Source organism: Chrysemys picta, chromosome 1 (genome assembly GCF_011386835.1).
Source record: "Chrysemys picta bellii isolate R12L10 chromosome 1, ASM1138683v2, whole genome shotgun sequence".
NCBI classification, from domain to species: Eukaryota; Metazoa; Chordata; order Testudines; family Emydidae; genus Chrysemys; species Chrysemys picta.
The window spans coordinates 259,893,744-259,919,317 of NC_088791.1; the positions used below are offsets into that span (position 1 = coordinate 259,893,744).

General features: G+C 44.3%; 1 protein-coding gene across 1 annotated transcript in view; it reads left to right on the plus strand.

Moving 5' to 3' along the window:
• The first annotated feature begins 15,362 nt into the window (after positions 1-15,362).
• Positions 15,363-25,574, plus strand: part of DCT (dopachrome tautomerase) — a 29,302-nt gene continuing 19,090 nt past the window's right edge. Inside the window, exons 1-2 of the mRNA XM_005305015.4 lie at positions 15,363-17,094; positions 24,205-24,504. Of these exons, the coding sequence (XP_005305072.2) occupies positions 16,782-17,094; positions 24,205-24,504 (613 nt within the window). The 5' untranslated portion in view covers positions 15,363-16,781. The remainder of the gene's footprint in view (positions 17,095-24,204; positions 24,505-25,574) is intronic.

The following is a 25,574-nucleotide window of genomic DNA, read 5'->3' on the forward strand; positions in this document are numbered from 1 at the left end:
AGTTTGCTGCCTGGATGAGCCTCCTGGGCCTAGGAGGACTGACTAAAAGTAATGGCTACATGAAGACAAGCCCTAAGTAGGTACGTGGGGTCCCACTGAAGACTCCTTAGATGACCCTAGTTTTGAGTTCATAGTAATCCTTATTTTTGGACTTTAATACCTGGAAAGGGTGTAACTCATGTGTACCTTAGCCAGGGGTCAATGAACATACCTTTAAGCATAAGCCCCATCAAAGATAAAAGGAGTGTGAATATGCCCCAGAGGTGAGTATTTTGGGTGGCGTGGGAGACAGAACACAAAGAAATTGAGAACAGACAAGAAAGACTGGGTGAGATACAACCAAAAGGAGCAAATGAAAGCACAGTGACTGACCCTGGAAGAAACCTAGAGAGGTTTATGGATTGGGGTGCAGGCCTGAAAGGGTGTTCTTGATGCTGTGAATTAAAGAAGCTGTTTCCTGCTATTTGAGTACTTCTGCATTCAGAGATATAGGACTGTGCATTCTTTGTAAATAAACAAAACTACATCAAAGAAATACCTGACTGACACCAATTTCTACTGCCAACTGGAACGTTCATTGGGCCTCAAACCTTGACAAAACTTTGGTCAAAAAGGGCATAAGAGGCAACTTGATCATGGTCTACAAGCACAGGGAGAGGATACTAAATGGCTCTTTAATCTAGCAGGCAAATACAGAACAAGATTTAATGACCGAAAACTGAAACTGGAAAAATTCAAACTGGAAATAAAATGCACATTTTAAAAAATATTATAGTAATTTAACAGTTTACCAAGCAATTTGAGATATTCCTCATCACTTGGAATCTTTCAATGAAGATTGGATGTCTTCCTGAAAGACATGTTCTAGTTCAGCTACAAGTTATTAAACTCGTTGCAGGATGAGAGTAGAAACATAGGGTACGTCTACACTTACCTCCGGGTCCGGCGGCAGGCAATTGATGTTCTGGGATTGATTTATCGCATCTGGTCTAGACGTGATAAATCGATCCCGGAAGTGCTCACCGTCGACGCCGGTACTCCAGCTCGGCGAGAGGAGTACACGGCATCGACGGGGGAGCCTCCCTGCCACGTCTGGACCCGCGGTAAGTTCGGACTAAGGTACTTCGAATTCAGCTACGTTATTAACGTAACTGAATTTGCGTGCCTTAGTCCAAAGTGGGGGGTTAGTGTGGACCAGGCCATAGGAACAGCCATACTGGGTCAGAGCCATGGTCCATTTAGTCCAGTTTTCTGTCTCCAAATGACTCATACCAGCTGCATAAGAGGAAGGTGCAAGAAAATCCACAGTAAGCAGATATGGAGTAATCTGAGCCCCATAAAAGTCTCATCCTAATCCCTAATAATTAGAGCAGGAGTGGGCAAACTATGGCCTGTGGGCCGGATCCGGCCCATCAGGGCTTTGGATCCGGCCTGCAGGATTGCCACCCCCGTGGCGCTGTGGGCCCCGCACCACTCTCGGAAGTGACTGGCACCATGTCCCTGCGGCCCCTGGGGGGAAAGGGGGAGGGAAGAGGGTTCTGTGCACTGCCCTCACCTGCAGGCACTGCCCCCCCCCCACCCTCGCACCTCCCATTGGCCGCAGTTCCCCGTTCCTGGCCAATGGGAGCTTTGGGGGAGGTATCCACAGGCAAGGCAGCGCACGGAGCCCTCTTCCCCTCCTCCCCAGGGGCTGCCAGGATGTGGTGCCAGCCATTTCCAGGAGTGGTGCAGGGCCAGGACAGGCAGGCAGGGAACCTGCCCTGACCCCGCTGCATGCCGCTGCCACCCCGGAGTCGCTCCAGGTAAGCGGCGCCGGGCCGGAGCCCACACCCCGAACCCCTCCTGTGCCCCTTTCCCAAGCCCCTCCCCTAAGCCCTCTGCCGCACCCTGCCTGCACCCCAACCCTCTGCCACACCCCACACCCCTCCTGCACCTCAACCCCCTGCCATACCCCACAACCCTCCTGAACCCCAATTCCCTGCCCTGAGCCCCATCCCACACCCCTCATGCACCCCAACCCCCTTCCCTGAGCCCCCTTGTATACCCTGCACCCCTCCTCTGCCCCAATCCCTTGCCCTGAGACCCCTTCCTGCACCCTGCACCCCATCCCACACCCCAACCCCCTGCCTCAGCCCTACATTCATGGCCCTGCATGCAATTTCCCCACCCAGATGTGGCCCTCAGGCAAAAGGTTTGCCCACCCCTGAGTTAGGATCAACCACTGGCTCTTCTCTCCTTCCCCCTCAAAGTTTAGATGCTTATTGTGATCACATTTTAAAAAGGAAAATTATTGCATGGAGAAGGAGTGTGTTTGGAATGTCTTTATCAGTGTGGCATGGGGAAAAAACCCTCCTCCCTCCCTCAACACTACCAGCCATCTTCTCTCTTCTTCTCTCCTCCCCTGCCATTCCCTCCTAAACTTAAAAATGAAAAATCAGAACACTTTACAATAAAGGGTGTGTTGGCTGAGAGGAACAGTAATTTCCACTCAGTGGCCCTCTACTGTGTTCTCCTAACTCAGGGGTGGCAAACTTTTTGTGCCAAGGGCCACAGCTGGGTGAGGAAATTGTATGCAAGGCCGGGGTAGAGGGTTGGGGTGTGGGAGGGAGTACGGTGTGTGGGAGGGGGTGCAGGAAGGGGCTCAGGGCAAGGGATTGGGTCAGAGAAGGGGTGCATGAGGGGGCTCAGGGAAGGGGGTTGGGGTGCAGGAGGGGTGCGGGGTATACAAGGGGGCTCAGGACAGGGAGTTGGGGTGCAGGAGGGGTGTGAGGTGCAGGCAGGGGGCTTAGGGAAGGGAGTTGGGGGGTGGGGTGCAGGAGGAGTTTGGGCTCCAGCCTGGCACCGCTTACCTAAAGCGGCTCTGGGATGGCAGTAGTGTGCACCAGGGCCAGGGCAGGATCCCTGCATGCCTGCCCTGTCCCCGGCCCCACGCCGCTCCAGGAAGCACTGTGGCTCCTGCGGGAGCAGGGCTCCGCATGCTCTGCCCTTGCTCCGCCTCCAGGTACCTCCCCCGAAGCTCCCATTGGCCGCAGTTCCCCATTCCTGGCCAATTGGAGCTGTGGGGCGCAGTGCCTGGAGGCAAGGGCAATGCCCAGAGCCCTCTGCCCTCCCGCCCGGGGGCCACAGGGACGTGGTGCCGGCCGCTTCTGAGAGCGGCACAGGGGGCAAGCCTGAGGGCCGGATCCAAAGCCCTGAGGGTCTGGATCTGGCCCGTGGGACGTAGTTTGCCCACCCCTGTCCTAACTGGACCTTGTAAGGCTTGCTCATCATAACTTTCTGTGATTTATTTTGCACAATTATGAGTTGTCTCATTAAATTAAAATATAATCTATTTAGTGCCAAAACCAGAGAAAATAAAACTTGATCTCATCTTCAAACCACCTTTAGGGCATAACACTATGAATACAGCATAAACAAACCACTCTGCTCTTCTGTACTATTGTATTACAATAATGCATGATGGGAGGAAAGCAGGCTGATTTGCCCTAGTAAGTTATTTGACGTTTAACCAAATAATAAGGCTTAATTTATTGTTATGACGTAGCCTGTCGTGAAAACAAAAAACCTATACAAAACAAATCCTTGCTTTCATGAAACTCTTAGGACTGTTCTCCTTCTTAGCCTCATATAGTTTCTCGACTTCATTGTAGTCATTGCCATGGGAATGGATTAATTTTGTCATTACCCTTTCTCACTTTCCTTCTTTGATCAGAAAAAAATAGAGTAAATTATGTGCCAGTTCTCAAGACAGCCAGACATCAGCATTTTAATTCTTGATATATTGTGAACTGGAATTAGTTAATTAAGACCTACAGATTAGAGAAGGGTTTGGGGTTTTTTGGTCAAGAGCTTGTTCTGGGATGTTAAACTGTGAGGGGAAAAAATGGTCTTTTCCTTTTTTTAACTGCTTAAAGAAAAACAATTTCCTGAATTAAAGTCTTGAACATATGTATATTTCTAGGATGTGATCCATATAGTATATTTGAAATGTTGCTGTATGCATTCGGACAGCATCACAAGCTCTTGAGGACAATTTAAGTTGTTGTCAGGGGTGCGTGTTAATAAATAAACTCAGGACATGAAGGCTGAGACTTCCTTACTGCTATAAAATGTATTATTTATATTGCAGTAGAGCCTAACATAACTTAGTCATGGACCAAGGCCTCATTGTGCTAAGCACTGTACAAACATAGAACATGAAGATGATCCCTGCCCCAGAAGCTTACAATCAACTATAAGACAAGCAACAACAAGTGGATGCAGATAGGCAGAAAGGGGGAGCCTCAGGAAACACTCAGAAAATGAACTTTTGAAGTCACTCAGGAGCTATTTTCATGCTTTGTGTGGGTGTTCATACTGTCTCTCTCTAAATGTACTGAGTCTAAATCTGCTTGCAACCCCAGTGACTTCACTTTCATGGGTGTAGCTGAAGGGAGAATTTGCCCTTCAGAATTCAAGTAATCTAAAGTATGCTAATTACAGCAGAATCTGGCCACCTCATAGATGAAACAAACACTATATATCAAACACAAAAATGATCTAAATGCTGAAATATCCTGAGGTGCAGGCAGCTTACATATCAGTTGGCATCAGACCGATGTCCATGGATGCCTAGCTCCATCCCTAAATATGTCATTTTTTGTTGGAGCATCTGAGCCTTGGTAGGGCTAATGATGAACCCAGTCTCCTGCACCTTCTTTAATACATCATTCAGGACTTTCAGGTTCTCTCTGGTTACTGTGGCTATTAAAATATCATCCATGTAACTTATGATCGTTTTGCTGTTGTTGAAGCGCTCCCACATTCTAGACATGCACTTGTGGCACAACAATGGCATGTTGTGGTACCCCTGGGGTACCCAACTGAACATGAGCTGACGGTTGTCGTAGGTGAACGTGAATTTGTACCAGGCACTAGAGTATAGAGGAATTGAAGAGAAGGCATTTAACAGCTCAAGAATGGTAAACCATTGTGCATCTGCAGCAATGGCCACCATGATCTCCTGGAACTTTGCCCCTACTGGAGTTAACCTTGGTGTAACATGGTTCACTTCTTGGTAGTCAGCTGTTAGTCTCCAGGTGGTCTTACCTGCCTTCAATACAGGCCTGATAGGCGAGTTACAGGTGTTTGCTGTTTCAACCAGCACTTCTTGTTCCAGGAGGGAGTTGATGGTATCCCGGATCCCCTCCTCGGCTTCCGAGAGTACTGATTCTGTTTCTGTGTTTTGGGGTCAGGACCCTCAACCATCAGCTCCACTAATTTTCCCACATTGGAGCTTGTTATTGGCAAAAGCTCTTGGGTACTGGCTGGTTATCTGTACAACTGCTTCCTCCCATCTAGGTGTTTCCATTCTCTCCAGGGCCTTCAGGGCTGCAACTCTAAGCAATGCAGGTACAGCGAAGCCACCTTCTTTACCTTCAGATTTGATCAGCATTCGGTTAGGTAAGTTGACCACTAAATCCAATTTCTTTAATATGTCCATTCCGATGATGCCATGTCCGTCTAATGCTTGCATCCTGAATGTGGCTTCTGTAATCTGTGTGCCTATTATGCATGAGATAGGCTTCAGAAAGGGGACTGCACTCTCCTTTCCATTCTGCCCCTCCAGTATCCTAACCTCTTGCACAGGAAGTCTTTTAATCTCTGGAGCTGCTTTAGTACATATTAATGACATAGTGGCACCTGTCACTTGTTTAATTTCTCCAAACTCTCCCCTTAGGATGGTTTCAGTTGCTGGCCTCCCCTGTACATCATTCTCAAAGAGTGCCACAAAGGAGGGAGGTGGGAGAGCCTGGCGTCCTCAGAGCAGGCTTTCTTGTTGCTCTTGCAGCTCTGGCTATCTCGATGAAGCTGCCGCTGAAGAACTGCCATGTCCATCTTCTTACCTAGCCAGCATTCTAAATAGTTACTCTGTAGGAAGATGATCGATCTGATCCCTTTTCTTGTATTTAAGCAGTCTTTTCCATAATACTGATCGAAATCCCCTCATTTCAGCTGCAGTACCGTTGTACTCCCGATTCCTGGCTGGCGGGGAAGGCTCCTTTCAGCTGCTGCTGCTTGATTTTTTGCTTTCAAAGCAGCTTCCTTTTCCCTTCAGCTCTCTGGCTTTACACTGTTTGCATACTTCGCAGCAGCAATTTTCTTCTTGTTCCAGTGGCTTGGGAAAGCCTCACGCTGCAGCTCGAATGCATCTCGGATCCTGTCCTCTAGCTCTCGAAGTGTGACAGTTTTAGGGTTGACTGGCTCCAAGGTGATTTTCAAAGTGGGTGATAGTCCTTGCACAAAAGCTTCTTTACATTCCTGCATCTTGCAGGTTGCCATCTCATGGATGGTCGGGGACTCGGGGACATACCAGACAGACAGTATAATAGTCTCTTTCTAGCTAAGAACCTGTCAGGCCTTTCTCCTGACCTCTGTCTTTTGGAATAGAATTTTCCCCAAATATTTTAATGTGGGAAGTAAATCTTAAATACTGCACCATATATCGCTGTCATCTCTCCCATATTGGCTACTTGTACGTCACCCAGCAGACCCACAAAGTCTTCCCATTCATACACTCTTAGGAGAGCCAGTGTCTCCCTTACTAATCGCAGCCATGCTGCTGATCTTGGCTAGCCAATCCAAGGCAGTCTCTTTATTGAGGGGTACCAGATTTTTCCTTATTACCCTGGCCTGGTCAGGGGTCCATATGGCCTGGTCTCATACGGTGTCTCTGTTGGCCTATTAGGGCCATAGTTCACCACAGTTGTGATGATTGGTGCCACTGGGATGTGTTGCTGTATCCCCTCCTCCCTTAGATCAGATCCCACTAACTCTTGAGGAGCAGAATGTTGAGTCTGTAGCATTGTTTCTTCCCATAGATTCAAACCATCATCTAATTCTTCTCCTTCAGAATCAGAACCTTTAGACTCATACATCCTGAAGGGGTCCATGTTCAGGGCACTAACCATCCCTTGGACTTCTTAGCTTTTCTTTTAAAACATTGATTTTATAATTAACAGAAGAGTGATTCCCAGAATCTTCATTTGTATTTTGACCAGTTTCCTAACAGCAGTCTGGGAATCTTCCATTTTCTTTACTAAAATAAAGTTGTCTTTATCTCTCTTTGTTAAATCCATATTGAATTCTTTAATTTGCTGCTCTAATTGATTTATCTGTATGGACTGGTTTAATACCTGGGCTGATAATTTCTCAATTTCAGCCTCTCTGCTACCCACCCACGCTTTTACTTGGGAAATGGTTTTGATTTTATATTTTCATTGAATTCCCTAGAAACCATTACTAGGCCATAGATGAGAGCTTGCTTTCTCATCTTTTATTTGGGGTAGGCTTAGCTGTCACAAAGTTTTTCCAACTACTGCACAGTTTTTCCAAAGCATTTTGTCCCAAAAACAAATCGGCCCTGTAATGGCGTGCACTCACATCTTGTGAGCACCCCCTTGGCTGAGTGCGTGTGCCTGTAGTCTCTTTCTTAGTTTATTCCTGCTCCAGGATATAGCAGTGCCCCAGGGCTCCCTCCCTGGAGACAATGTCTTTGCCTTCTTGGGCTTCCTGGCTTCAGCTCTCAGCTGGGCCACTATAGTTCAGTTCCCCCTTTGGGGTGCCTCAACGTCCAGGCCACTTCCCCCCAATGGCTAATGGGGGGCTGGGAGTGACCCAGGCCCACCCATTACTCCTGGTCCCAGCCCAGGGACCCTGTAGATTGCAGCCACCTGCTGTGTCACTTTAACTATGTCACACAGCTTCTCTAATTCTCTGGGCCACTTCCCCACGCCGACTTCACCCTTACCTGAAGGCCTTGTCCTAATGGAGTCTCAGCAAACAGCTCAGGGCTCCTTCTCACTCTCCCTGGCTTCTGGCATCGCTGCCCCGTCCAGGGTTCTGCAGCTCCATCAGCCAGCCACACACCAACCACCCTCCTACAGCTCCAGCAAGGAACTGAACTCCCGCTGGCCCTGCAGCTCTTCTTATACTAGGCTGCTGGGCCCTGATTGGCTGTGTCTGATAGGCAGCTTGGAGGACCCTCTCCACTGCCCTTTTTGGGGGTGGGGTGTGGCAGGGCCATGATGCCTCCAGTAGGAGACCTCAGAGGGCCTGGTATACTCCATCACAGGCCCATGGATTTTTGCCTTTACCAAATAAATTCATGCTGTGTTCTAGTGAATTTTTATTGATCTACTCGTCCTATCCATTGATTCCAAATGTCCTAACAGCCATCTTTTCCTTAAGTTGTAGGTGCCTGGTCCACACAGACACATAACTGCTTTGCAGCGCTTGCAGCAGTGCCCACCAGACCTTTTTTTAAAAGTCGGGACTGACAGTACTCAACAAGTTGTGCTGGCCTGCCACAGAGCTACTTAAAGTTCCCTGAATCTCAAGTAGCACCCCAATGCCTTTAAAGCTGGAGCCTGCTCACACTCACCAGACAGTCACAGCTGGAGTGCTAATACAGCAGTGCTCAGTGTTAGTGTTGGCCTACTGTGCCCACCGGGCGTTCCTTGAGACCAGAGTTGACAACACTTACTGGGCCTGCAGGCCCAGAGCTTGCCGATGCTCACTGGTTCTGCTAAGCTAGTCTTTTCTGTGCCCACTGGGCCTTTTGGCCGGAGCGATAACCAAACTCACTGTGCCTTTCGGCCGGAGCCAGAACACGGAGCCACTTCTCCACAGCTCAAGTAGCACACCTCTTTGGTGTCTGCCACTGATCTAGCTTCAGTCCCAGTAGAGAAATCAACTGAACACTGTAGTAAGATGAGGCCCTGAAACATAAACCCTTGGTATCAGAGGCCTGGTATGAGGCCTGAGGCCTGAACTAAAGTAATGGTCAAGATTTTGTTAACATAAAGCAAAGTTAAGCTGTGAGCCAGAGACAGGCCCTGCTCACAAAAATTGGCAAGAAGAAGGCTGCTAATCGGACGTATACACATATCTAAAGGGTATCAAGCACTAATATGATAAACATGGACCAGGATGGCACCAGAACAGTCTGGTATGAACACATTCCACAGAGACAATGAGGAACAGGCTGACCCATCCTAAAAGTCAGGGTCAAAAGGATAATATGATGGATAGACTTGTTTGTTCAAACCAACATGTATCAGGAGAAAGGCAGCACCCCAATGCGCAGAGGGGTTGTACCTTGCTACATAGAGGGGTTCTCAATATGTCAAGAGTGATGTGTAATTTGTTTGTACCTGTGTATAAGAATGCACACCTTAGGAGTTGTCTTTGTCCAGCCTAGGGGGAAGTGGAGTGTCCCGCCACTGACTGAGCTGTGTCCATTGTCAGGAAGCACATACGTACTAGCAGAACTGTAGACATCTGATCCGGGGAGCTAGAGACTGTGTTTCATTTGGCAATAAACCTGGCTGGGTGCCTTCATATCTTATTGGAGTCTGTGGTCATTGGGGGTTCTCTCGGGGTCTACTGTGTTGGCGATCTGCAGAGCTGGAGGGAACACACGCACACAGCCGACTGTTATCAACATTGGATAGAGCAGAGCACCACACCACTAGCGTCTGACAACAAACACTATCAGTGCTTCCCACCCACCAGGTCAGTGGACCTTTCAACAAACCTTAAACTGAGCAGATAATAATAAAATCAAAGCAGGAGAGAATACTGCAACCACCTGCCATGGTCGCCACAACTGGTACCAGAAGAAACTAAAGGGAGATGTTTAAAGACCCCTATTTCCAAATCAAGCTAGATTTCCCTGAATTAGGGTCTATCACCTATTAGTCACAGTAAAGGAAAACTTAAGCACCTTTAAAGGATAAACCAAGAAAGGGTATTAACAGGGCAGGTAAACAGATATACAACAGCTTGGTAGTTTTACCAAACACACTGAGCAGGAAGCCCAGATCCAACTAGAATAAATGAGCTAACAAACAAATAGTCTTAACATTACAGTTAGATGACCATAAGCTGGATGGACTCAGCTCACTTCTGTCTCTCTCGAAGGCAAAGGGAACCAGGACCAGGGAATTCCAAGGACCATGACACCAGGGATCAGGAACCGCAGATGTCTGGAGCAGGTAACCATCACCATATGGATTGCAGGTAGGTGGTTGATGTTCTTTCGAAGAACCACTTGACCTGAACGCAGGAACACAGGCTGCCTCCTGGGAGGACAGCAACTTGTCAGGCTGTGTCAGTCCCTTATATCAGTGGTTCTCAAACTATTGTACTGGTGACCTCTTTCACATAGCAAGCCTCTGAGTGCGACCCTCCCCCTTATATATTAAAAATACTTGTTTATATATTTAACACCATTATAAATGATGGAGGCAAAGCAGGGTTTGGGGTGGAGGCTGACAGCTCGCAACCCCTCATGTAATAAGCTCCCAACTCCCTGAGGGGTCCCGACCCCCAGTTTGAGAACTCTTGCCTTATATCATGTCCTGTTACCAGGCAGATTACTTAGGATCATGTGACCCTTTCCCACTCTTTTGTTTGCGTTTCCTGCCTTTGCTCAGTTGCTGGGCAGGATTACATAAACATTAATCAAACAAAAATTAGACACCACAAAAAGGGCGCCAAACCAAATATAAAGACAGTGCACCAAAATGGAGGGTAAAAGACAGTGACAAAACAAAATGGCTAAACCCCCAAACAACGTTACATTCTGTTCAACCCCACTGACTTCACGCTTGTCTGAATACACAATATATGACTCATTTTGTTCTGAACATCTCTCAAGAACAGGCTTTTTCAGGAGAATTCCAGTAGTTCTTGCTTTCAGAGGGGTTGGAAATATGGAAAAAGCTATGCTCAGGGTCTTTCCACTTTCTGACCTAGATGAAACCAGGAAGCTCAGAAGTGCATGAAAATATAGTTTACCAGTGGTTTTGAACCTCAGTAAAAGTTTGGTTTCTATGTAAATTTTGGATGAAAGTTTGCACTGGTTCTTTTTCATTTGATTCATTCTGCTTAATGCTAATTTCTTGTTATGTACACCTCTACCTCGATATAACGCTGTCCTCGGGAGCCAAAAAATCTTACCGCGTTATAGGTGAAACCACGTTAGATTGAACTTGCTTTGATCCACCGGAGTGCGCAGCCCCACCCCCCCAGAGCACTGCTTTACTACGTTATATCTGAATTCGTGTTATATCAGGTCACGTTATATCGAGGTAGCAGTGTATATGGAAGGGGTACAGTATAAGATTTTTAAATATATGAAAAATGCACTAAATTAGCATAAATTTGAGTTTGTTATTAATGGATAAGCCTGTGGCCAGCCTTAAAGTATTACTACACAGGGCCAGATTCTTCATTCTCTCCGACCAGCTTTACCCTGATGTAATGACACTCAAGCCACTGGATACCTGGGGTTGAAAACAGTTGTAACAGAATGGAGAAGTAGACTCAATTTTAATTTTAAACAATGGCCCAAATTTCCAAAAGCATCCATCATTTCTGAGTGTCCAACTTGAGACACCTCTGACCTGATTGTAGTGAGCGAGTTTATTTCCCATAATATTAACCCCTCTTGCCCTGTTTTCTCTTGGTGTTTTCAAAACCTTTATTTTTTTGTCTCTAGTGCACACAGTTGTCTCTGTTCTCCCTGATAGTCTGTTTTCCTTGAACTTTAACCTCTATTCTCCCTGCACTCCCCTCTTCTTTTCCATGCGGGAGAATCTTTCTTCTTTTATTTTCATCCATGATTATTGCTTTCAATTCTGCCCCATCACCTGGTCTTGTCTTCTATTTATATATTGATTTTCACTTAAATGTATGCATGGAATATCCTGTCTGTATATTCCACTTGTCCAAAAACCTAAATACATCCCATATGAACCACTTTTCCAGGTTAGTATTTATCTGTCCTCGATGTATGGTAGAGGGAATATATAAAACAATATTGTCTTTGGGAAACTCCTCTTCAGCCTGCTGTCTTCTTGTTTCTCAACATACCTTCAGGAGGATTTCAGATGCAGGAATTCTATGGTTCCCCCTGTGAATCCTGATCACTGATACTTTGCCTGCCTCTGCCAAGAATTCTGTATCCTCCCCCACCTTGCTAAAAATGATATTTAATCTGGTGTGTTTAATTTACACTATTTTTTATACTGGGGTTTTCCTGACTGTGAGGATGAAAAGCCCCCTTCATCCAGCCCTAGCAAAATATCAGCACTGTTCTTTTTGTTTTTTTTTCTGCTAAAAATGTCATCACAAGTATTTGTTTTATTGTTCAATGTCCTGTGAGAGACTGTGCGTCCAGGCCTTTCAGTTTGAAACTGATGTGGTACTGGCAGAACTGGAAATAGACAATTAATCAATGAGACAACTTCACGAACACTGTAGTCCCCACATTTAGAGAGACAGTCTTTCAGTTAGTTCTGGGTCTGTGATGTGGCAGCAGATATAAAACTGAGCTACGTGGTGTAGTGATTAAAAAAAAAATCACCTTTCATCTCTATGACCTAGATTCAGTATTAGCACGCATGTTATGACACTGCTATGAAAGGAGTTTGTCTCAACTGATACCCTCGCAAGTTCATTTCATCCTTATGGGAGATTCTATCCCCACATCTTGACTGTTACTGTCCAACCAGTTTGCAAAATTGGACCAAAATGTACCAGGAATGCACAGGAACTCAAATGCCACAGCTGATGAACCTGATACATGCCAGTTGTGCTTATTTGCTGACAGTTGAGGAAGGAGCAAGGTCACAAGCTTGATAGAGTGGGTTACTTTGGGGTATGGGCAGAGGCTATATGGCAGTTGGGTTACTGTGTTAATATTAGAATATTTATCTTGAATATGATCTTGAAACATACAAAGAACCATGGGTATGAGATTGGCAATATGAAGTCAAAATAAATGAACAAATTGATTGAATAAAATTCCAGATAGAATCATCTACCTCCAGTAACTAGAAGCCGTTTACCCAGGTGGTGGCGTAGCCCACTGGTGAATGTATGTTACAGGGTCCCCTCTGTGCCCAGTCCACAGAGGATATGAGTTGTTAGCTTATGCTTTTAGCTCTGGATGTCCCTGATTCAACTGTCTGCCAGAGGGGTGACCGTCACATGGGTACAAATGATTTGTTCAAACCCTCTGGTGGTTGGATGTCAGTAGTTTCTCATATCCTGGAACCTGTCACTTGAAAAGTGCTTTGATCCAGAATGGAAAACTACTAACAATAAGGCAAACACCCACCTAGACATGTTAAAAACAAAATCAGAGTTTTGAGAGGGACAGAAAAAAAATAATAATACAAATCTTGCTTTCTGAGAGTCTGAAAAGTCATTAGGTTTCAGTGGTAGCCGTGTTAGTCTGTAACAGCAAAAAAACACGAGGAGTCCTTGTGGCACTTTAGAGACTAACATTTATTTGGGCATAAACTTTCATGGACTAGAACCCACTTCATCAGATATTGAGCAGCTACAATAATTGTCCCTTTTTAGGATTCTAATGACTAGGGGTTGTATGAGGATGCCATTGCACTGCTAGCAAAGGCTGACGTTTTATCCAAGTTTAGTCCACTTCCTTCTGCAGTTGTTGTTCAGATTCTCACACAAGTTGTTGTTACATTAAGCCTAAAGAGATCCAAAAAGAAAAAGCAGGGCAAGGGTGGGAGAAAATGTGTGCAAACTGGAAAGAGGAATGCAGAGACAGAGAAGGAGAGACACTGAAGCAATGAAATAGAATTCACTTCCAGAATCATTTGCAGTGGCTGCTCTGGTACCTCTTCTGAAGAATGGCTAAAGCCAGTGCAAAGGCTGCTGGGAACAGCTGAAGGAGTGGTGGGGTGGGAGGCATTACATTTCATCTTTATTTAGTGGGGCAATGCACTTTGGGCCAGCCCTGGTTGGGCAGAGTGGTGTCTAAGAAATGATGGAGTAAAACAAAGGTTGGAGAAGCAAGAAGGGATTAAAGTCCTGATTTAACCAGAAACATAAGCACTGCCTAACTTCAAGGATTTTCAGTAGGCCTACTCTGGTGCCTAAAGCTCAGTACATGCTTAACCCAAGTGGGGAAGAAGATTGGAAAGCAATGAAGGAAGGTGAGGAAAAGACCAAAAAAGGCAGGGAAACTAAAAAGAGAGGGAAACAGATTGGGGGGGGGGGGGAGGGGAAAAAAGAGGAAAATGTAGGCACCTGTTGTGCAGTGCATGAGGATGGAGGAATGGATAGTCTTCATGGAAGCAAGGTCAGAGAGTAGAGAGGGGAGAAAGGGTAGGAGATGAGTCAATGAATTGTGGGGAAGGTGGAGAAGGGAAACTGCAAAGAGAAGGGCAGTGGGACACAGATAAGTCATTTTAATTTAAACTTTTAAAACTGCACATTTAAAACTACTGTAATGTTAGAGAGATGAAATACCTACAGAATTAATCTCTAACAAATAGAAATGACATTTAATACATTACACATAACAAAAGATCACTGATTTTTATCTATATAGATATATATATATATATATATATAGATATAGATAAAAATCAGTGATCTTTTGTTATGTGTAATGTATTAAATATATATATAATTTTAAACATTCACAGCTAAATGCTATCCAAGTATTGCTAAAGCTTTTTAATGCAATATTTTTGGAGGAGCATTTCATACAATTCATTTCAGACCCTATCTAATCAACATAAGTGGACCTGAGTTGGTAGATGCAGGGAGTGGGGCTGCAGAATAGAGAGCCAGCACTTTCCCCTCACACTTCAACTCCTGGTACAACAACTGCTCCAAACCTTTTCACAACTGCTTTCAGAGTAATTTGTTCTAATATTCCAAATGCAACAGCTCCCCAGCTCCTTCTGCTTTTCCCCAGCACTGCTCCACCTCAGGCACCCTTCTCAGCTCCTAGGAAGCCTAATCCTTCTCTTTCAAAAAGCTAGAGAGAGAATGTCCTTTCTTCAGGCCCACTGCCCTCTTATAAGGGCCAGCTGGGCCCTGCTTAAGCTAGCCACAGCTGTGGCTGCTTTCTCCATCAGACTACCTTTTCCCAGGTGCGACTGTGTCCAGGGCTGCTTTAGCCCCTTCAGGGTCAGAGTGGGTGACCACCCCGCTACAAGTACCTAATATTTAACAGATACCTAAATATCTCAAGTTATTGTTGATGTACATGTAACTTTGCTAAGTTATAAAAGATGTGTAAATATAATATGCAGATAGCTAGGTATGTACTGCATATATGTTCAACAGAGGAAAAATTGGGCATAGATCAAGGGCTTGTATAATCATCTTAAAAGTGATGGCATTTCAGGACACATTGTTCTAAAAATGGGCGAAATTATACAGAGAAAATTAGAGCCGGCAGAAAGGTAGGTCTTGAGCCTGCAAAGTCTTACTCATCTGGAAGTACTTCGGTGAGTTTGAATTTGCATGAAGATAAGATGCATCCATGTTCAGAATGTCTCCTCCCATCCGGGTAACAAATGTTCAGGTGTGATTCTTCCATCTTGATCCCTCCTGAGATTTTAGCAATCATGTCACCCAATGATAGTTTATAGTGTAAGAGCAAATCCTGGGGTGGAAAGGAGTTGGTAGGAGACAATACTATATCCCTTCTTAAAATTGCGAAGTAGTTCAATATTTCTGTGAAGAGGATAGAAGAAACAGGGATGCCTTCTCCATTCCCCACTTAAATACAGTAGAACCTCAGAGTTACGAACACCAGAGTTACAAACTGACTGGTCAACCACTCTCATCATTTTTAGGTGTATGCACTCAGGCAGCAGAGACAAAAAAAAAGAAAGAAAAAAAGAAAAGAAAAGAATGTTCAGTACAGTACTGCATTAAATGAAAACTACTAAAAAAATAAAGAAGTTAAATAAAAAGATTTGACAAGGCAAGGAAACTGTTTCTGTGTTTGTTTCATTTAAATTAAGAGGTTAAAAGCAGCATTTCATTTCTGCATAGTAAAGTTTCAAAGCTGTATTAAGTCAATGTTCAGTTGTAAACTTTTGAAAGAACAACCACAACGTTTTGTTCAGAGTTACAAACATTTCAGAGTTACGAACGTTTCAGAGTTACGAATAGCCTCCTTTCCTGAGGTGTTTGTAATTCTGGTGTTCTACTGTATTTACAATTCAAGCCCTCGATACTCTACAGTCATTATCAACAGGATACAGTCCTTTGCTCTAGCTGTTATGAGTGGTTTTGTTATTTTTTTGTTAATTTTGCAACTGTATGGTAAGTGTCTGTGTCTGCTTCATTTTTCTTTGCCTCCAAGGCTCCAAACTGATGCTTCATTGAAGATGCCACAACCTGCCAGTGAATAAACATTTAAAAATCCAGAAAGTTGTTTCACTTCTAATATGTTTATAGGATTTTGATTTAAAAAACAACGGACAAACAAAAAAGCCCTGTATCCCCAACTACCCCAGGCACAATCTGAGGTCAGCAGTTTGGCAAAGCACATGAGACAGACAAGACAAAGAGAAGTAAATCCAAGAATGTGCCTCCTTCACAGAGTTCCAAAGCCCCTAAGGACTCCCGCCCCCAGCTTCTTTTCACCCTTGAAGTCATGTGCTAAACACGAGGATTTAGGCTGTGCTAATCCTCCTAATGAGAGCTTCTCCCACCCTCTATATAAATCTTGGCAAGCACCAAAGAGCAAAGGACATTCATGGCAGTTAGAGTCAAGGATTAAACAAAAAGCCAAATGCCAACTTCATAAGCAGTGAGGGAAATTATCTCAGTCTGCTGAGAATCTGGGAAAAAGTGCGGTCCTCCTCTTGTCCAGAGGCGGTTCATGAAACACCCTCACTCCTGTCATTGATTGCTGGAAGCCAAACCCGGCACAGAGCGTGGTCCCTGCAGCAATGACCTCCCAGCTGCAGTGGGTGAGATGGCTCTGCTCTGCTCTCCTGGGCTACCTGAGCTGCTGCTGCGCTCCGCAGGCTGAGGCACAGTTCCCCCGCGTCTGCATGACAGTAGAGGCGCTGCTGGCCAAGCGCTGCTGCCCAGCCTTGGGGCAAGAGCCAGGCGATGTGTGTGGCTCCCAGCAGGGCAGGGGATCATGCAGGGAGGTGCAGGTGGACACCAGGCCATGGAGCGGCCCGTACACCCTCCGCAACGTGGATGACCGGGAACGATGGCCCCTGAAGTTCTTCAATCAGAGCTGCCAGTGCACAGGTGAGAAGAGGAGGAAAGGGATGGACTAACTCTGCTCCAGAGAAGAGCAAATCCCTGATTGTAGAAAAGGGATCAGGAAGGGTGATCCCTCCCAGCTGTACTACAAATATGGCCAAGCCATACTCTACCAGTGAGAGAGGAACATGAGCTGGCCTAGACACCAAACAGGTTTAGAGCATGGTTCTCTCTCATGCTTAAATTTTGTTTTTTCCCTCTGTACTCACAGGTCAGGAACTCCCCGCCCAGCGGCCCCAATTATTGTTACATGGTTTGGCCATGCGGCTGTTCCATCCCCCCTCTACCCATATTTAAATCTGTTTTGTTAGGTAGGATAGACAGGGTTTGTGACTGTAGAAATGTGTATGGATGAAGCCAGGGCTTTGGAGCAGAGCCCGGAGCTGGAGCTGGAGCGTGGAGCAGCTCCGGAGCAGTGGAGCTGCAGGTTTTTGCCTGGAGCTGGAGCAGAGCCCGAGCATAGCTCCAAAGCCCTGGATGAAGCTGTACACCTATATCAGCACATGTTGAGTTGGGATTAATTACTACCAGAGTAATATTTTGCACTGTCTGCCCTGAAAATTTTATGGATGTCAGGGATCCCAACTGGTAAACTTAGTCCTGCTTTGCAGTGCTGACAGGACCTAATGTTAAGAATTGTGCTAAAGCCAACAGGACTTAGTAGTGCTTTAATAATAGTGCTAAAATTTGGACACATGCCGGGATTTAGTACAATGCTTACAAGATAACTGAGTCCCATCAGCATTGCAAAATAGAACAGTGGTTTTAACTTTATGGAGAGAAAACTGCTTTGTAGCAGCCTCCAATGCAGTTGAATTTGCAGTGCAGACAGAACCTTAGATAAGCAGTCCCATTGACTTCGAGTCCTGAGTACACTATGTGAACATCAAACCCTCAATATCCTATAGCACACTGACTTCAACGGGACGATTCACCTGACTAAGGACTGCAGAATTAAGCCTTAATCCTGCAAACACATATACATGTGCCTAACTAACTGTATGTGCATGCATAAGCTTTTAGAAGACTGGGGCATTTGATCGTGAACTCTTGTCTTTTTTCTATGCTATCATATAGAACTATGTATAAAAGATAATGTTAACAGAACACTATTAAGGTTGAAAAGTCAGACACTCGAAAGTTAGGAAAATGCCAGAATTAAGTCTGCTTGTGCAAACTTAATTTGCCCCCCTCCCTTGTGCGTATGCTTTATGATATAGTCTTTAATTACATGATCACATACTAATTTTTCCACAGGACCCCTGCATCATTCAGTGCACAGGATAGACAGTGCTCACTGAATGAGCAGCTAGTCAATATGTTGGTATATCCTTGTTGTTCAATGTGTGGTCCTAGACCTTATTTACTATACATTATTCAAACCCTTCACTGAAGACAGAATTATTACTTTCCTCATGGGCATGTCTATGGCACTCATCACTGTAGTATCTGAGTGCTTCATAAACATTAATTAAGGTTTCTCCCTAACACCCCTGTGAGGTGTGGGGGTGGTATTATCCCTATTTTACAGATTGGGAACTGAGGCCCAGATCCCAAAAGGTACTTAGGCACCTATGTCTGACTTTTAGGCTTTGCCGTGATCCACCAAACCCCTGCTCAGTTGCTGCCTAACCTCACTTGTGGACTAAATTTCTACTGTTGAATTCCCCTAGTTGCCTAAGTTTATGCCGTTGAGCACATGCACTGCTGCCTCACTTGTATGTGGATGCCTATTTCCCACCTAAGCTCCAGTGAAGTCCACAAACTGGGGGAAGATAAGCAGAGGAGAGCCTATCTCACCTATGGGGCTCAATGTGGTAGGTATGCTCAGAAGCTGCCTACTGGACCAGGTTCCATTCAAAATCCAGCCAGTGGAGAGGGTGCCCCCTCCCTGTAACTTTTAGCTCATTGGTTAGACTGCTTGCCCAGGATGTGGGAGACCCAGGTTTAATTCCCCCTGTGACTGATGAGGAGAAAAGCTTTGAAGAGGGGTAACCCACTTCTCAGGAGAGTACTTTAACCACGGAACTATGGGAGATTCTGATGTTTGGGTCTCTCATCTCCTGGTGAAGTTGTTCCACTGTAGAAAAATGATTAAAAAGTTATTGGAGCAGGGAGATTGGCTCCAGGTCTCCCTCCTCTTAGGTGAGTACCCTAACCACCAGGCTACAGAATCATTCTTTCTCTGGCTCCTTTGTTGAGCCAGGCCAGAGAGATTAAGGTTAAAAGTATCCACTAAGTTTGGGTGCCCAGTTTGAGATAATTGGGACCTGATTATTCAGAGTATTTGCATTATGTAGCACTTTATATTTCCAAAGCATAGCTCCCACTGACTTCAGTTGGAGCTGTCAGTGCTCAGTGCTCCTGAGGTCTCACACCCCAGGGTCTCATCTCAGGCATCCAGAAAATGGAATACACAGTTAGTGACCACCTGTGAACTGTCTGGTTTCAGACTTGCCCAGCATTATCCAGGAACTCTGTGACAGAGGCAGAGATAGACTCCAGTTCTCCAGCACAGCATTCAACCGCCTTAACCATGAGCCTGTCCTTTCTCTCTTTTTTTTTTGATTCGCTGCCTTATTCCCTGCACACCTTCCACCTGCTGCAACAAATGAGACAGAGGTCCAACAAACAACAGCTTCCTTAACTACACAGCCCTGCTCCTTCCCCAGAGCCGGTCCATCCTGCACACTGAATCAGGCAGGAGTACTATGGAAAAAAATAGTCTGTGATCATGTTTATAAAGTCTGTATCATAATACCCATGCACAGGCAACCTTAACTCTGGCGTTTCCTAACTTTGGAGAGTTTGACTTTGCATCTTAATAATGTTCTTTTAATGTAGATTTTGGCTAGACTGATAATATTAATCCAAGTATCGGGGGGTAACCATGTTAGTCTGTATCCACAAAAACAACAAGGAGTCCGGTGGCACCTTAAAGACTAACAGATTTATTTGGGCATAAGCTTTCGTAGGTAAAAAATCTCATTTCTTCAGATGCATATTAATCCAGCATTTCATATTTTCCAAACACTTTACAAATAATAAAATAATAATAATAAATTGCATTACTATCTCTCTTTTTATTTTGGAAGATCCCCAGAAGTTTAGCAAACTAAATTCAGGTGTCACAGATAGCCATCTGGATCGTTATTCAGGCAAGCACTTGGGCATGTGTTTGAGTTTAAGCAAGTGCTCAATACTTTTCTGTACAGGTAGGCTTTCCTGGATAAGGCTCTGGTGCACAGCATGCTTAATTATATTCAATGTGGGGGGTGCACATGGGCAAATGTGAGAGATTGTGTGTGTCTGTGTGTGTGTGAGAGAGAGAAAGAGAGAATTCTGGCCAAGAATAGCTTTACCAATCTGACTCTTATTGCAAATACCATGGGATTTTAAATGTGCTTTCAGAACAGAGAGGATCTTGTTTTCTAAGATCTCATCCAAATTACCGCTATATAATGATTTATCTGCTGTGGTTAGGAGCTTTGTCTTATATAAGCAATTATATCCCCCTGAAAAAAAAGTCCCGATTATTCACACTTGCTATTTGGTCACCCTAGTTGTGGTAGAATATCTAAGTTGATTGAAACCTTTAATTCTAAAGAATTTAAGTATTCGAAACCTGATGCTTTAAAGTTTAAGGAATCAAGTCCCCAATCCTACTCATATGCTTAACATTACTCATACGAGAAGCCCCATTGAAGTCAAATCCAGTTGATGTTGGACTACATATTGAAGTAGGGTTACGAGATAGCAGCTGTGAAAAAACGGGACAGGGAGCGGGGGGTAATCGGTTCCTATATAAGAAAAGGTCTCCAAAAACGGGACTGTCCCTTTAAAAATGGGACATGTGGTCACCCTATATGGAAGTAAAGTTAAGCATATGAGTAAGTGTTTACAGGTTTGCGTCCTAAGCTTGCTGACTTATTGTTTAATCCTTTGTTCTTTCTTTGGAGCAGTCATTTTCCTCACATCTTTACATCCAGCTTTTCTCTTTGCCTTCATTACCGCACGATTTTTCCTCTCTTTTATCTTAGGTTCCTTTATACTCCTCCTCTTTACAGTTTCTATTCTATAAATACAGCAGTGATCAAACACAAAACCAGGAGCAACATTTGCTACTCAAGAGATGACTTTAAGAGAAGTCATCTGGACTCTATTTAGATTCAACCAGATTGATGCTGAATGCAGCAGCTCTTCCAGGGGAATGTTAAAAGATCTGTGCTGACTCAGGAGTCGGATTGGTTTTAATAGTTTCCACACAGTGATTGTTGGTTGCTGTGTGCATGCTTTTCTTTCATTCTGCAAATTGGTCCAGTTGCTGAGTGTCCAAGTTTGAAAATTTTTGGTGGGCAACATTTTGTGTTGTCTTCATCAAGTCTCTTAGGTAGCTAGGGTGTAACTCCATTTGCTATGTAGATGATTGTATTGGGCTAGAATATGCCCGTTAGGCACAGCACATCATTAGTGGCAATTTGTAAGCAACACTGATGAAGGATTCTCTAAGAGGCAGTGACCAAGATTTTCAATATCCATACAAAGGTCTTGTCTTTAATACACGCTAGAGTGGTGTACATTGTAGAGCTCTCTAAAGTATTGTGCTCTAACTGCTCTGTGTAGACCCTACTGCTGACACAGTAAAAGACTCCTAGTGTGCAGTAATGTAGTACTGTTTCAAACGGAACTGCAGCAATATGCACTAGATCCCTTTTAGAGTGCATCTGCAAGATCTCCGCTGGGCAATTAGAGTGCAGCACTTTAGACCACTGTACAGTTTACACCCCTCTGGTGTGCTTTTCTTCACAGTATAGACAAGCCCTTATGTATCCAGATAAATTGCTTGATTTTACTAATTGCTGAGTACCCAATGGCTCCCACTGTGGTCACTTTTGGCAATTTGGCCACATCTTTTAGTTGCCTATTGGGGAGTTGAACTCTTTTGAAAGTATAACAGTTTTGAGTGCTGGGCACTTTTGAGAAACACGAGTCATTGGTTTTGAGGGGCCCAGGATAAGTAATCTACTAGTTTTCATATATGCATCCGAAGAAGTGGGCTGTAGTCCACGAAAGCTTATGCTCTAATAAATTTGTTAGTTTCTAAGGTGCCACAAGTATTCCTGTTCTTCTTTTTGTAGTTTTCTGAAGTTTGACTGAATTTTTTTGTTGAATCATGCACTTTACTTAAACATATTTTTCTTTACTCATTTTAGTTGGTTAATGTGATACTAAACTGTGATCAGTGAAACCCAATGCCTTTCCCCCTTCTTTCCAAAGAGAGTTGTGGTCAAAGAACCTATTGAAAAGCTGCTTTCACAACCTTGCTTTCTGTAAAGGATTGACTTAATATGCTGGTAGATGCAAAAATATCAACTCTTTAAAATGGATGTCAAGTACATTTTGGCATAAGTCTAACGGAAAGATAACATACAAACATTAGTTATTTTCAGATGTAAACTTTGCATCTGTTGCATGCTTTTTCCAGTTCATTTAAGTGCACCTACTGTACCTATTGTTCGACTCAGTTTTTGCAAATTCTTATAATGGAAAGGAGTGATTGCAATTCTTGAGACAGTTCCTCCATACCAGAGTGGGGAAAGAAGCTCATTCTTATTTGAATAAGCTGTGTGTTTTGAATTAGACAAAGCACTTTGCAAGCATGATTTATGAATGGATGCATTAATATGTGGCCCCTGTAAATGGCAATTGACACTAATTATACTTACACTTCAGTTCAAATGAGAAGGGTTTTGTATTTGGGCTAGATTCTGATCTCAGCTACATAAGTGTAAAGCTGAAGTAATTGACAGCAGAATCTGGTATATGATTGTTTACCCACTACAAGGGATTATTGTTAAGCGATCACAGCAGTTTCTGGCACAGATCGTGACAGTGGTTGGATAAGGAAGTACTTCAGAATCACTGAAAAGCTATAAGGAGTTATCAGCATTCATTGCTCTTGCCTCTTTTTCAGTTTTCTAAGTTAAATTTCTGTATTTTGAACGTGTGCTGAACTTCTACCCCCGAGTACAATACGGTAAAGTTCAATCCAGGTCTGAAATTAATCACATTATTTTACCATTACAGTTTTCAAAGAAAAGCGGATGGGCTAGTTCATTTGGTGGAAAGAATAATGTTGACATTAACCTGTGGAAGTACAATTGATAATCAGGCTGAGAAAACAGAGCAAGATTTAAATCCCATTATTTAAGTAATTCTAAAAGTATCTAATAAAGCTTAGTAACTGACAGGATTGCTCAGTGGCAATCCTAAAAGCCCTTATGAAGTGGTTGTAGAATAAATTTGCACGTTGTTGTTATAAGGTTATTTGGCTCTAGATTATGTGGCAGTGCTAAAACTGAGCCATATGGGATTACTGTGCTTCCCTATACCATGTATTCCAGAGATCTTCATAATACTGTAAAAACCTGAGTAGACAGCACAAAAAGTACTTGTCAACAGAGGGATGCCTGCCTGTTTTAGAAATAAGGCAATGGGGTGAGAAAAGACCTTTACACATAGTACAATACAATTTTTCATACTTTTACATAGTATCACTGCACCATTGAATGATACCTCAGTGTGCCACCAGCAGCAGCCCTGTGGTTTGTTATTTTAAAAATACTTTTAAAGAGCAGGAGTCTTTGTCAGACATCCTGTCTTTGGGCTTGATCCTGTACGATGCTGCGTACTCTGGGCCCAGTCTAGTAAAGCACTTTATTATCTGCTTAACCTAGGCAGGTGAGTAGTCACATTAAGTTCAATGAGACTATGGGCATATTTAAATGCTTTGCTGGATCAGGGCCAGAGTTCTTAGTAACTTGCAGGATCAAGCCCTTTATCTGGCACTTTATCTTGATAACCAGCCTTCTATGAATCTTGGCCCTGCTGTGTTTCTGGGAAATGAGCCATCATTTTAGTTAAGCAATTGACAAAGCTGCCAATATTCTCAGCTGTTGAACCTTGCCAGAATAGAAATCTCTAGGGAAAAGACAGACTAACCAACTCAATTCCTTTGCATTTCAGTTTCAGTTTCTTTTGTGTATTGATTAATATAGACACATTTTCCTAAACCCAAACTCTTTCTTAATATAGGAAACTTTGCTGGCTATAACTGTGGTGACTGCAAGTTTGGCTGGACTGGCCCCAACTGCGATGAAAGGAAGCCACTTCTTGTCCGGAAAAATGTCCATGCGTTGACTGCAGCGGAGAAAGAGCAGTTCTTAGATGCTTTAGACCGTGCAAAGAATACCACTCACCCAGACTATGTGATTGCTACACAGCACTGGCTGAGTCTCCTTGGGCCCAATGGAACTGAACCACAAGTTACAAACTGCAGTATTTATAACTGCTTTGTGTGGCTTCATTACTACTCAGTCAGGGACACCCTATTAGGTTGGTACTTTTCTTTACTAAGGCATTTAGAATGTAAAGAAGGTGGTAAAAATGTAATCATTGAACAAAGGTAAGTAAGTTGAAAAGTGATCAAGTCATGGTGAAAGGAAGGATGGTCCAGTGGTTAGGGTGCTAGGGCTTATCTACACTGGCAAGTTTTGTCGCCAAAAACTGGCTTTTGGTGACTAAACAGCGATAGCGTACACGCTGCAAGGTCACTTTTTTTCGGAGAAAAAAACAATCTCCTAGTTTTGGTGACAAAAAGCTTCCACCCTTATGAGAGACTTTTGTCTTTTCCCCTCCCTTTATTGTTGACAAACAGCCAGGTTTTTTTCCGATTTTATTGGCCTCCAGAAAGTATCCTACAATTCCCATGCTGCCGCTCTGGTCAGCGGTTTGAACTCCGCTGCCCTGCAGCCAACCCGCCCCTCCCTCTTGCAAGCCCCAGGAATTTTAAATCTCATTTCCTGCTTGCTGGCTTCCCAGAGGAGCTTCCCAGGTGGCTTCCCAGGTAAGCATGGCTGGCTATCGCACCAAACATGCTCCTGCTTGGACCATTGCTGAGTTGTTGGATCTGATCAGTATATGGAGAGAGGAGTCTGTTCAGTCGCAGCTGCGAGTGACCCGTAGGGATTGGGACACATATGGGCAAATTTCTCAAGGCTTGTGCGAAAAAGGCTATAATCGGGACACACAGCAGTGCAGAGCGAAGATAAAGGAGCTGAGGCAGGCGTACTATAAGACATGGGAGGCGAACCATCGCTCTGATGGTGCACTTAAGACCTGCCACTTCTATAAGGAGCTGAATGCTATCCTTGGTGGTCACCCCACCTCCATTGCCAATTGCCCCGTGGATACTTCACATGCAGCTGAAAAAGGGGGTAACCCAGAGGCTGAAATTGTGGATGAAGAAGACAAGCTAGAAGAGGATGTGGTGCTCCCAGCAGGGTCACCTGGTGGTTCAGGCAGCCAGGAACTTTTCTCCACTCCAGAAGTGCTCAACAGGGAGCAGGAAGCAGATGAGACTCCAGGTAAGTTGCTGTGGCTTGTGTAGAGAATAGAAAAGTGGA